The sequence below is a fragment of the Cryptotermes secundus genome, unplaced genomic scaffold (assembly GCF_002891405.2).
Source record: "Cryptotermes secundus unplaced genomic scaffold, Csec_1.0 scaffold83, whole genome shotgun sequence".
NCBI classification, from domain to species: Eukaryota; Metazoa; Arthropoda; class Insecta; order Blattodea; family Kalotermitidae; genus Cryptotermes; species Cryptotermes secundus.
Window position 1 is genome coordinate 50,306 of NW_019719357.1, and position 14,490 is coordinate 64,795.

Below are 14,490 nucleotides of genomic sequence, written 5' to 3' on the forward strand. Positions count from 1 at the left end.
TAAATAATCCTGTACGAAGGTACAATTTTTTTTGGGGGGGGGGAGTGATACTCAGTTTCTATGAGCAAGTTACATGGCTTTAATGTTATGATAGCACGGATAAACGTATGAAATTACTTTGAATTTTCTTGAAAATTTAATTTGAATCACATTTTAGCCACGTGCATTCAAGATTTAAAAACAATAAATGCAGTATTGTGTTTACAATCCGACAGAAACAGAATTAAATTTACAGCTTTACTCAAACAGCAGATCTTCAAGAATTGCATGTGCAGCTTCAGTATTCGGGGTCTACAATAAAATAAAAAACAGTAAATAAATTTAGCAGAACGTTAATAAAGTAACTGGAAAAGGAGGAACAATTTTTTCATAGGCTGGGGTATACGCTTGTATGTGCGGATCGGTGTATGACATAACTGAAAAACACTGATGGAATCTGAGATCAGGGTGCTGAGGGGAATATTTGGACCGGAGAGGGATGATGCGACAGGAGGTTGGAGAGAACTGCATAATGAGGACCATTTATCACGAATGGGGGGAGAAGAAAAATTCATACAGGATATTGTTGGGAGAGCAAGAAGGAAAGAGTACACTAGGAAGACCAAGAAGTAGGTGGGTGGACGATGTTAAAATAGATCTTAGAGAGAGAGGATGGGATGGTATGTACTGGATTGATCTGGCTGAGGATAGGGACCAGTGGAGGGCTCTTGTGAACATGGGGATGAACCTTCGGGTTCTATAAAATGCTGGGAAGTTCTTGAGTAGCTGAGCGACTGGTGGCTTGCTTCTCAAGAAAGGCCGAGCCACATGGAGTTAGTTATGCCAAAAACCCATTAAAAAAATACAGGAATTATGACTTCTGTCTGTAACTCGTTCCTACACATTATCGCGACGAGACTTCTATATATAGACCTAAGGACATTTTAAATGTTTATGACTGTTGTCCATAGTCCTGTAAGAGAAGATTCTGAAGGCCGTTTTCTACAGAAATTACTATATACAAGACTATTACTCTGATAAGTATACAAAATAAATTTCTTTGTTACTGTTCATATGGCCCAAAATGAATGACCGCGTGCCTCGTGTCTGCCTAACGGTGTGATTCATAGCGAGTACCGGCTGAGTGTGGAGTCCTCTTCGAACGAAAGTTCCAAAGCTGTTTCAACATAGCCACACGGCTATTCGGTGTTTTTCCAAGACTTGCAACACAAGGTAGTGGGAAAAGGGCGTAACAGCCAACATAGTATAGGCGACTAAGTACATTCATGATTTAGGCTTGTGACTGTTAGACAGAATATGGTGTCCGTGATTGTATTTATTGACCACTGTCGCATAAAAACCCGGAACTACACGTAATTACAGCGCTATAACTGATTTCCGAACTTTATAGAGTTCATTGCTGCAAACAATTGTGTCCTCATCATTCACTAGTCGTATCCTGGCAACGGATTTATAACAGTCTGTCACTGCAGCACACATAAAGCCTTCGTCTACAAAGTAGTACACAGTACAGTAGTAGTAGCAACACGCCATGCCCTCACACGATTTGCAAAGTGTGTTTATGTTGACGGTGGACTTCTCGAAAATGTATTACACTAGGTAAACTGTGCCAAATTTGTAATTTGAACAAATCGGACAAACGGTTGTAAATATAAACAAAGTTTTATAGCTAATAAAAGTTTTTACTGATAGAAGAACAAGTGAAAAGCAGATTTACTTTCATCGAAAAACAAAATTATACAATACTTTAATTAGGCTGGTCATGATACACGCATCAGAATCATTTCTATTATCTGCAGCTGACGGAAAGCCCTCGTCATCTTTGAGGGTATGTGATCAATTAAAGACAACAAAGACTGGAGAATTAGGTGCAGTAATGAATTATGCGACGGTCATGGTAGCCGAGCGGTCTAAGGCATGTACTGTCTTCGCTCGCTCGGAAACCGGGATCGTGGGTTCGGATCTGTTTCCTGTGAGGTACGGACTGAATTCTTATATATTATTCTTATACACTGCCGGTCACGGTAGCCGAGCGGTCTAAGGCATGTACTGTTTTAGCTCGCTTGAAAACCGGGATCGTGGGTTCGAATCCCACTCAGGGCATGGATGTTTAGTTTGTGTCTGTGCCATTTTCTGTGTTTGTGTACAGGTAGAGGCCTTGCGACGAGCCGATCACCCGCCCAAGGAGTCCTACCGAATGTGTAAGATCTAGAAAAACCGAAATGAACGGAGAAGTTCATGGAGGTAGGCCTAGGCCTAGGCCAACTGGGGCTGTAGTGCCAAGGGAAAAATGAATTATGCGCCTTGTACGAGAACATGGATTTCTAGCCTTTATAAAAGTGGACAAGTTGAAATGGGAAGATCTTGTTCAAACTGACCAGAAACGACCCGCGAAAAGAATTATTAAAGCCAAAACAAGAAGACAGAAGAAAAAAGGAAGGACTAAATTGAGATGGGAAGGTGGAGTGGACAATGATGTTGAAACTCTGGAAGAAAGAAACTGGATAAACATAGCCGGGAATAAACAAATCTGGCAGAATCTTCTAAGGAAGATTGCGGCCACCAAAAAGGGGCCGTTTTGCCCCGTGCATAAGCCCAAATATAAGGCAACACCCTATCTTCCGCAAATTAGAAAATAATTTTTATTTTACAGAACTGAATACATCATTGAGTTATGAGGATTGTAAGCAAAAGAAGTACAAATATTCACCAACTCGCTCATGGAGCTGAGCCCTTCTTGAGAAGCCGCAAACTGTGCAACTACTCAAGAATTCCCCAGTATTTTATAGAACCCGAAGGTTCATAACCGTGTTCACAAGAGCCATCCAATGGTCCCTATCCCGAGCCAGATCAATCCAATCCATAGCATCCCATCATATCTCTCCAAGAATCCATTTTAATATTGTCCACCCACCTAAGCTTTGGTCTCCTCAGTGGTCTATTTCCATCTGACTTTCCCACCAATAACCTATATGCATTCCTCTTCTCCCCATTTGTGCTACATGCCCCGCCCACCTCATCCTCCTTGACTTGATCATTCTATTTATACTTGGGGAAGAGTACAAGTTATGAAGCTCCTCATTATGCAGTTTTCTCCAACCTTCTGTCACTTCATCTCTCTTCGGTCCAAATATTCTCCTCAACATCCTGTTCTCAAACACCCTTAGTCTGTGTTTCTCCCTTAATGTCACAGACCAAGTTTCACACTCATACAAAATCACAGGCAAAATTACAGTTTAATAATAAATTCTAATTTTTACGTTTTTGGACAGCAGACGAGAAGACAAAAGGTTCTGGACTGAATGGTAGCAAACATTACCCGAGTTACACGTAAATTTCCTCTTAATTTCCTCCTGAATCAGGTTTTCATTTGTTATAGTAGTTCCCAAATATCTGAACGGTCCCACATTTTCAAAACATCTGTTGTAAAACCAATATTATTAATAATTAATATATTTAATTTTTTTCCCCTTGGCACTACAGCCCCAGTGGGCCTAGGCCTACCTCCATGAACTCCGTTCACTTCGGTTTTTCTAGATCTTACACATACGGAAGGACTCCTTGGGTGGGTGATCAGCTCGTCGCAAGGCCCCTACCTGTAGATAAACAGAGAAAAATGCACACAAACATCCATGCCCTGAGTGGGATTCGAACCCACGATCCCGGCTTCCGAGCGAGCGAAGACAGTTCATGCCTTAGACCGCTCGGCTACCGTGACCGGCATATTTAAAATATAATACCTTAAATACAATTCTAGGTGTTTCCACAAATATAATTATAATCAGCAATTAGAACCCCCAGAATCACCTTCTTCATGTTTATTCGTAAGGACCCGAATAAAAGTGGAGCATTTTTCTTATGAAACAATATTTAAAAAAAAACTCGCATTGTATTCGGGATAATGCGGCATTAATTGCGTCTCAGTGCAAGTGGATAATCTGCACTGAAGAAGCAGACACGCAGCGCCATGTTTCAAGTGCGTGACGTGCGTATTCTTGCAGCATGTTAGCTGACGTCAGAAAGCACTTTTCATTCTGTCATATTCCTCAATCAATTATCCATTAAGATATCAGAGTGTTCTTCTGTGTTCCGACGACAAAAACACGTGTGTGGTTCGTCGACCCAGACAGTGCTTCAGATGACAACCGCAGCTGCAAGCAGAACTCTACTCTCTGTTGTTCCACTGGATACGTTTATAAAAGGTAAAGCTAACCATTCAGTCCAGAACATTTTGTCTTCTCGTCTGCTGTCCAAAAACATAAAAATTACAATATACAAAACTATAATTTTGCCTGTGGTTCTGTATGGATGTGAAACTTGGTCTCTGACATTAAGGGAGGAACATAGACTGAGGGTGTTTGAGAACAGGNGGATTGGATAGATCTGGCTCAGGATAGGGACCAGTGGAGGGCTCTTGTGAACACGGTAATGAACCTTCGGGTTCCATAACATGCTGGGAAATTCTTGAGTAGCTGCAGAATTGGCGGCTCCTCCAGAAGGTCTCAGCTCCATGAGTAAGTAAGTAAAGCTACCCCTGTAACAGGCCGTGGAGGCCCATAGGGTTGTGAGACGTCGAGGTCCCCACATTTTCTCTAGACAATCGGCTTAAAGATGGCGGTGAGGTTGTCAGCCTTACGCGCCGGCTGCTCTTTACCCCCCAGGAAGATTCCTGGTACTCATTTCTGTTAGAGGCTGAGGCGATCCCAGGGCCATAGTGCGGCTGGAAGGATTAGGACAATTGAAAAAATCCACCTCATCGGGACTCGAAACCGGCGACCTTCCGGCTTGTAGCATAGCGCCTCAACCAACTACGCTACCGCTTGCCCCCACATATGTTTATAGTCTGACAAATGTACTGCTATTCTTGTTGGGGTTTTTACTAGATTTTTGTTAAGAACTTCGCTTAGTATGGGGTGGAGTCTAACTAGGTCCACTCGGCACGGCGGCCACTGATTGGCCTATTCTAGCCTTCCCCGGTTGATTATGATGATGGAGAACTTGGTGGAATGAAGATTGGCAGGGGAAACCGAAGTACTAGGAGAAATTCCGCTCCAACGCCACTTTGTCCACCACAAATCCCACTTGACCAGATCCGGGATCGAACCCGGGCCGCCGCGGTGGGAAGCCAGCGACTAACCGCTTGAGCTACCGAAATGTTACATAAGGCCATGGGTACATAACCATCGGCTGGGTTAGCACTGTAATTAACCGTCGGGGGTTCCACAAGATGTCAGAAAATTTTGTGAGCATTAAGCAACTGCTAACTTACAAAAAGAAATCTTAGCTCCATGCATACATAAGTCACACTTACACATATATACGAGTATATGTACTTGTAGGTCTAGTAAGAAACACCTTTGAACTTGTTAGTAATATACAACGTACGATCTAAGTAATATATTTAATAATTCACATGAGTAGCGAAGTGTTTAATGCTGTCTGTATTTGTCAAGAGCTTTGAAAGTGTTGCATATGTGAACCACTTGCTTACATAACGTAGCAACATGTATGAAACACGTCCGACTTTCAGGAATGGGTCAGGTTCAAATACAACACCAAACACGTGTTATGTCTTAAACAAACATGTAAATGGTTCGTGATTATATTACAATGGGGATATCAGACTTCATCTCTTCTCTGTAATCATCATCATTATCATCACTGCTATTCAGATACAAAATAATGCATCGTCAGAAATCTACCATAACTAACTCCATGGAACACAGTCCTTGAGGAGCCAACAATTCCTCAGCCACTCAAGAAATTGTCATTTTATGGAACCTCAAGTTTCATTGCCGCGTTAACAAGAACGCGCCATTGTTCCGCATCCTAGAACAAAAAACTCCGTGGCTTGTAGTCTGCAAGCGAACTATACCGACAGAGTGACCGCCGCTTGTCGGCGAAGTTAGTGCCAACTCTTGCGGACAGATGGTGTCACGTGGTCAGCGTAACGGATCCCCACTGCCGTTAATCTCGGATTTCTAGACGGGAACCGATATTTCCTTGAAATATCTCCTCAGTTATCCTCAACGAGGCTGATTGGACCCCGTTCCCACTACTTCTCAGAAAATCTGGTAGCGCCGGAAATCCAACCCGAACCTCTGGATCTGTAGCCAGGAACTCTGACCACTAGACCAGTTTCCCATCCTATGTCAGGTTAATCCAATCTATAACACCCCACCCTTTTTCTCTAAGATACTATACTTCCACCTACGTTTACGGCTTCCTAGAGATTTAGTTCCTTAGGATTTCTCTATTAAACACCTGTATGCACGCCTCTTGTCATGCGTGCTGCATGCTCTGAACATCTCGTCCTCATTCCAATGATAGCTGCGAGTAGCAGCCGTACAACTTACGATTGATAAGAATATGACGCTAAGTAGCCACCTTATCAGTTCTCAACTCTCTTAAATTACGCAGTTCAAACATCATGCGGTGTTGTTCAAGTTCTACTTATTATGAAGATTACTACTGTCTTCTCTGACGTAAGGCTATGTAGCTTTCTGAATATTCACCGAAATATTTTGCTGAAGATGGAGGCAGAATGTTCCTCCGAATATCGGTAAACAACAACCACACTACACGACGTCACACCTCAAAATGCAGTATTCTTCATAGTCGCCGCCGTTAAGTACCTCAAATATCATGGATTATGTTCTCCGGGAATTTTGTTACACTCTTCCATATCAAGTACTTCATCCATTTTCACCAACATGCGAATAATAGTTACCTTCATGTGTCAGCGGCCTCCGTAGTCTAGAGGTAACGTTCCCACCTCATGACTCGTAGTACGCGGGTTCAAATACCCGGCGGAGGTCGTCGAATTTTTAAGGGCGGAAAAATTCAGGGAACAAGTCCTCCGGGAGGGACTTTAAGCCGTGGGTCCCGTGTCGTAGCTTTACGGCACGTAAAAGAACCTCATACCTCCAAAGGAGGTCACTGAGCAAAATTGCGGACGTTTGCCGCCCAACAGCAGTCACTAATACCTCCGGTAGATGGGGGAAGCATTATAGATACTTCTCAGCCAGTAGAGCCGGTCTCGCTGGCTGGGCGGGACTGATGGTAAGCACCAGTACCGGTAGGATATAGAGGCTGGTAGAAATCATAGAGGGAAGCACAATGGACCACTATAGGTCTAAGTGCATGGGGAAACCCACCCTCTCTAATAACTAACTAACCACCTTCATGTGTCAATGTTTTCTTACTTGTGTTGTCAGCAATTTATGGAAACGTAGGTTCATTGCCAACGGCCATGGGGATCCGTTGCGCTGACCACGCGACATCCTCTATCCGCTAAAGTTGGCACTAACTTAGCCGACAAGCGGCGGTTGCTCGGTCGGTATAGTTTGTTTGAGGACTACAGGCCATGGAAATTTTTTTGTAAGTTCATTACAGTGTTACCAAGCCCACTGGACCATATCCTGGGCCAGTTATTTCACTCCACGCCATCACAAAATGTATCTTTAAAGATGAACTTTAATACTGTCACGCATGAGGGGTTTGTGTGACTAACAATAACGGGTTCTGGATAGGATGACTGGATTTATGGGTACTTCTATTACAATTACCACCAATTATAACAGCTCACAATCAGTGCCTGTCTAAGACTCGCTGAATTTCTTACTGGACTAGGAGTGTCTTCTCTTCCTACTGTAAGTTACTTGGATCTGATTTACTAATCGGTCACTTACTAATCACTAAGGACAAATGACGAAAGCCCAGCGGCGGCTCCTTACGAATGAATCGCTCAGTGTCAGAGTTAGAGTTAATTTACGACTGGCGGGTCACCGCCCATCACTTCGTCTCGGCGACAAGCCCCTTGAGACTCACGACCAGATTTTTTTTTTCAGCTGAATAATTGCGATTATAGTCCTCACGAGAGGATGGCTCTGTCGTTTACAGTTGCTGCTGATCCTCACCAGCGCAGTTATTCTCAAGTACGAGTGCCGCGGGGCTTATGACCACATTTTACTGTCTCAGATTTGAGACTCTCCCAACATGTAGGGTCAGGTCCCCGTATTTATATCACCCCAGGAACAGATTAATGAGTCGTTCTTCTGTGCATGGCTCCTTGTCTAGTCTATCGGTAAACATAGAGAATGTCTATTGCCTGGATGTTGTCACGGAAACGTGCTTACCGAACCGATCCTATCAAAGAATTCACATGTTTGTTTGTCGCTGCGAGAACGTATGTTTGGCGAACCGTTGGCTAGCAATGGACTTCCGTTCTGGCTCCATTATTCCGGCTTTCAGACGTCATGTCACAATTCTATAAATTCAACGTATATCACCTGAATAGTCTCTTTCCTTCAATTTTCTGGCTAAATATCTTACGTTCTCCACTGCTTCCCATGACTGCTACATGGCCAGCTCATTTCATCTTCGTGTAATGAAACTGGATGACGACTGCATCTTGTCTGCATCTTCTTATTGCGTACTGCCTCTTATATTCTCCTCATTGGCCTGCTCTCAAACATCCTCTACGCGTCAGCTGAAATACCAGCGCAATTTAGCGTCATTTGTAAACATTGCGCATAAACAGCGCCACTTTCACGTGCCTTGAAGACATGAATGTCGGTGCGGCACATCACACCGCTCATGAATTGCAGTATTTCTGAGATATACTAGTGGGAGAAGTCACGCAATCCGTTGGTAAATTACTCGAACACGGCGCAAGAAATCCAAAACACAGATGCACTGCGCATAATACAGAACTTGTCTAAGTTCTCTATAGATTTCGCGACTTGTGTGGACTACCTGTCATGAATTGGGGATGTGTTTTGCGCAGGCGTAACGCGTGGACATTGTGGGATATTAGCCACGCCGCGTTCTTACACTGCCTAATCACGCTGCGCCTGAGAAATGGACACTTTTCGTGTCCGTGACTCGGTGAACTGCGCTAGATACAACACGGGCCACTTAATTACAAATCCTTCAAAATTCATCAATCATTGTACTCGCATTATTCGATGGATACAGATGCTGACAGCTTCCCTGTCGCACACACGGCTCCGGAAGTACACTGGGTTGCATGACAGGTCCCTCTATACATTCATACTAGACAAGCTGCAGTGTTCCGCGTGAATATCTGGCAATACATTGACATCAGCAGCTGTTTCTTTCTTTGTTTGTCTTTGCGACGACAGACCAGAGCCAGGAAGAGAAGCAGCCGACACAGCATCAGTCATTGAACTAAACCCCACTGTTAATATGGATCTACAGTCCTCTGTTGCGCCTTGACTGCTTTTGCAACTTCTTGATCCTATACACAGTCGGTAGGGCTCCTTGGACAAGGCCTTAAAACTCTTCTCTCTTCTATTGGTTTCTTGGGGTGGGGTGAGACTGAGTCCACTTGGTACATTGGCCACTAATTGTCCTATTGTACCAGCCGCAGGTGATAGATGATGAGTGTTAGAGCAAACGGTGGAATGAGAACTGGCAGGGGAAACCGAAGTACTCGGAGAAAACCTGCCCCAGTGCCACTTTGTCCACCACAAATCCCACATTACCTGTCTAGATCTTGAACCTGGGCCGCAGAGGTTGGAAGCCGGCGACTAACCGACTGAGCTATGGCTAGGCCACGGCCTCTACCTATACACAGGACAACACAAACACAGACAACAATGCCTTGACTGAGATTCGAACCAACGATCCCAACGTTCGAGCGAGCGAAGACAGTTCATACCTCAGAACGCGCGGCTACTGTGATAAGCAAATAACAATATTAAGAAACGGAAAAGTCGACCAANGTTCGATTCCCGGGGCTATCAGATTTTTTCTGAGAAGTAATAGGTCTGAAACGGGGTCCACTCAGCCTCGTGATGATAACTAAGGAGCAATTTCAAGGAAATAGCGACTCCGGTCTAGAAAACCGAAATTCACGGCCGTGGGGAATCGTTGCGCGACACCCTCTATCCGCAAAAGTTGGCACTAAACTTCGCCGACAAACGGCGGTCGCTCGGTCGGTGTAGTTCACTTGCGAATTAAAATCACTGAGTTTTTTTTTTAGAGAGAAGAAGCCATGGTCTATTTTAAAGAACAATCATAACATTGTAGTGGAGAGTGGGGTCGTGTAATCCAGGCGGGACTAGGAACTGCTTGTTCTGTAAGGCGAGACATCTTGTAACGGAGAACACTTTCGGCTGCAGACAAATACGTTAGTGGACAGCGGCTATTTTAGGACGTTGAGGAAATGTGCAATTAGCTCATGCATTCATTATCAGAGTCCAGGACATGTAAGGAAGATGGAAACAATATAATCTGCTATTTACAGAGTGTCACGAAAAAAGGCAGAAAGTAATGACGGTTTCAGGGAGAATTCTGCGTGAAAGCATGACGCCTAAAAGCCACGTTATCCTGGCGATTTATATTCCACACGTATTAAAGATAAGCAGCGACACACACAGAGAGAGCCTACACAGTACAATACCTGAACAACGATAAACAAGAAGTGGCCGCTGCAGCACTTAGACATAGGGCATGTACCCTGAGGAAAAATTTTAATTTTAAAATTTGAAAAAGGAAAAGAACAGAAATTTTATCTTGAATTAAAGTTTTAAAAAAGTGCTAATTAGAAATCAAAATTAACGTGTGTAGGTTAACAAACATTTTATACAATTAGAAAGACTGGCGATTTTAAATTTTAACAGGCAGTGTAACAGCTACGTAAGAATACACACCTGATGATGGCCATTTAGGGCCGAAACATGTAGTGTGGAGTGAGGGGAAAGAAGAAAGAACTAAATTAAATTGTTACACTTAAGACGGTGTTTATCTTATATATATTCCAAGGTCATTAGAACAGGCCACCACTAGAACTCGTAGGGACAGCTTTATCGCCATTCGTTGTCGACTTAGAAAGCTCTGTGTAGTGGTAACACTTTTGAACATATATATGAAACCTTGAAACAGAATGTTAAATGACACTCTCAGTATATCTATTTTCTTTTCTTATGCAAATTAAATACACGTTTCAATCATAAATTAACATCAAATAGGAGATTTGTTATAGAAAACTCCTCAATTTCTATGAATAACTTAATTACTTACTCATGGAGCTGGGCCCTTTTTGAGGAGACGCCAATTCTGCAGCTACAAGAATTTCCCAGCATTTTATGGAACCTGAAGGTTCATTACCGTGTTCACAAGAACTCTCCACTGGTCCCTATCCTGAGCTAGATCAATCCATATCATCCGATCCTATCTCTCTAAAATCCATTTTAATATTGTCCACCCACCTACGCCTTGGTTTTCCAAGTGGCCTCTTTCCTTCTGGCTTTCCCACCAATATCCTACATGCATTCCTCTTCTCCCCTAGTCGTGCTACATGCCTTGCCCACCTTATAGAGGATATAAAAGGTCGAAGTCATAAGATGTCCGCAAGAAGTTAGAACAAGTATCATAATGTCACGTATTTATGTGCGTCACTAATAGTAACGGAGTTTGGATTGGATGGTTGGATTTACTAACGCCTTTTACAATCTCTCGTGAACACAGTAATTTACAACTTACCCCCCATATATACACAGAAGTAAGTAAAGGTATACAACAAATAGAATTTAAAATTTGAATTTATACCTAAATTAAATGCAGCTTGCTATGCGATGAGATCAATTAAGCCTTTTATGTCACAGGAAACACTGAAGATGGTTTACCATGCCTACTTTCATTCTATTATGAACTATGGATTAATATTTTGGGGGAACTCTTCACATAGTGTAATAATTTTTAAAATACAAAAGAATATAATAAGAATCATTACAGGATGTAGAAGTAGAGATTCATGTAGAGAATTATTTAAGAAATTAAAAATTCTACCTCTTCAATCGCAATACATATTATCGCTTCTCTTATTTGTTGTTTACAACAAAGATAAATTCAAATTAAATTCTGATGTCTATAACATGAATACTAGACAAAAATATAACTTCCACCTACCCTCATCAACTTTATCAGTATATCAAAAAGGAGTCTACTTTACTGGCATAAAAGTGTTCAACAATCTGCCACAAAGTATTAAAAACCTCTGCAATGATACTAAAAAGTTTAAATCAGAGTTAAAGAATTATCTACATGCTCATTCCTTCTACTCTTTAGATGAATACTTCAATGTAAATAGAGAATGATGTAAAATTAAGTTATATTAATTTTTAAGCTAAAATTGCCTGTACTTATGTATGTAACCTTTTGACTTGTTCTGTATCCAAAGGTACTAACCTGCTTAGGATTTATAGAATGTAAATAAATTCAATTCAATTAAAAAAAACTTAACAATGCAAAACATAGCCCCACATTACAAATTAAGCATATTCAGAAAATGTGGTTCTAACAACCCATGTTTTATTACAAACTTAACACGAAGACGGGAGCCGATGTGTGAGTGTCTTCGGGCCAGATGTGGCGCCCCCGACTGCCTTGTGTTCATCACTGATACATGCGTTTCGCTGAACACTGAGTAACATATTGCCTGGCAGCGCCATAGCTCAAGCGGTTGGTCGCTGGCTTCCCACCGCGGCGGCCCGGGTTCGATCCCGGGGTCTGTTCAAGTGGGATTTATGGTGAACAAAGTGGCGCTGGGGCAGGTCTTCTCCGAGTACTTCGGTTTCCCCTGCCAATCTTCATTCCATCAATTACTCCACAATCACCCTCACCTATCATCTGGGGCTGCTACAATAGGCCAGAAGTGACCGCAGTACAAGGGACTTAGTCCCACCCCACTAGCAATAAAAAAAATATTGCTTTCATATTATCTGAAATTTTCTGTCACGATTTTCTATTAACTGTAAATTCCTGGCATGTTACAGATGGACAATGGACATATTTTCAAAAGGCTACAAAAAGGATCTGGAAGAATCAGACATGTACAATGTTCTAGAAGACGAAAAAACAGACCATCTAGGTGACAGCCTAGAGCAGTAAGTAACATTTATACAACAGTTTGCTAGGAGGGGGAAATTTTCATGATCTTGACTGTATTGGGTAAAATCAGTGGCGAATTCTAGTCTGGAAGTCGGTTCATGCGGAAATAAACATACTGACAGTATTAACAACCACGTCCTCTCTTCACATGACAACGCATGCGCAAAAATACAGTCTTGAGTCTATAGTATAGCGGTGAATCTAACCGCTTCTCCGTTCTCGCACGCAACAAAGGTACGGAGTTTAAGCTAAACACTACGTATAGCTGATTACAAGCAAAACATTAGAGCCGTTACTTAATTTGAAAGAGAAGACCCCTTCTTTTATTCCTCAAATTTTAGTGGCCTAGTGGCATGCTTATATTTGGGAACGACGATAACAAATCAAAACCTGATTGAGGAGGAAATTACGAGGAGATTGAACTCCGGTAATGTTTGCTACCATTCAGTCCAGAACCTTTTGTCTTCTCGTCTGCTGACCAAAAACACAAAAATTATATACAGAACTATAATTTTGCCTGTGGTTCTGTATGGGTGTAAAACTTCATTTCCGCGGGAATATGTTTACCGAGCCGTTGCCTAGCAATGGACATCTCTGACTCCACGATTCCGGCTTTCAGAATATGAAACTGCTGCTCAAAAACTTCGCCATGGTCAGGCTGTTAGACGTTGACCTCTGATTGAGGAAGCCCAGATTCAATTCCCGGTGATTGCAACATGAGATTCGCTGTGGACGAAGTAACAACGAAGCATATTTTCTCAGAGTTCCTTCAGGTTTCTCCTATTAATCAGCATTCTACCACTGCTCTATATTCACCTATCACCGCCCCTTCATGTGCACGATAGCCCTAATCAGGCAGCACATTATCATATACTCGGTTAAAGTTTAATCTCTGACAATAACTTGCCACGCTACAGAGTAAGAAAACTCAGTTTTAGAACATATGAAATTCTTCAAGAAAGCAGTCTTCTGGGATGTGGCGCCGTGTAGATATTGTGTTAACCGACGTTTCGGAGGAACGTATTGCCTCCATCTTCAGGGTAGAAGAATAAGAAAATCCGCAAGCGAAGAGACGGACTTTCTTATTTCTCCTTCTACCCTGAAGATGAAGGCGATAAGTCCCTCCGAAACGTCGGTTAACACAATATCTACACGGCGCCACATCCCAGAAGACTGCTTTCTTGAAGAATTTCATATGTTCTAAAACTGAGTTTTCTTACTCTGTAGCGTGGCAAGTTATTGTCAGAGATTAAACTTCAACCGAGTATATGATAATGTGCTGCCTGATTAGGGCTATCGTGCACATGAAGGGGCGGTGATAGGTGAATATAGAGCAGTGGTAGAATGCTGATTAATAGGAGAAACCTGAAGGAACTCTGAGAAAATATGCTTCATTGTTACTTCGTCCACAGCGAATCTCATGTTGCAATCACCGGGAATTGAATCTGGGCTTCCTCAATCAGAGGTCAACGTCTAACAGCCTGACCATGGCGAAGTTTTTGAGCAGCAGTTTCATATTCTGAAAGCCGGAATCGTGGAGTCAGAGATGTCCATTGCTAGGCAACGGCTCGG

At 42.5% G+C, this 14,490-nt stretch overlaps 1 protein-coding gene across 1 annotated transcript in view; it reads left to right on the forward strand.

Moving 5' to 3' along the window:
- LOC111864333 (multidrug resistance-associated protein 4) overlaps positions 1–14,490 on the forward strand; it is a gene marked incomplete in the record, with an annotated part of 69,332 nt that overhangs the window by 16,914 nt on the left and 37,928 nt on the right. Inside the window, 1 exon segment of the mRNA XM_033751468.1 lies at positions 12,804–12,911. Within this exon segment, the coding sequence (XP_033607359.1) occupies positions 12,804–12,911 (108 nt within the window).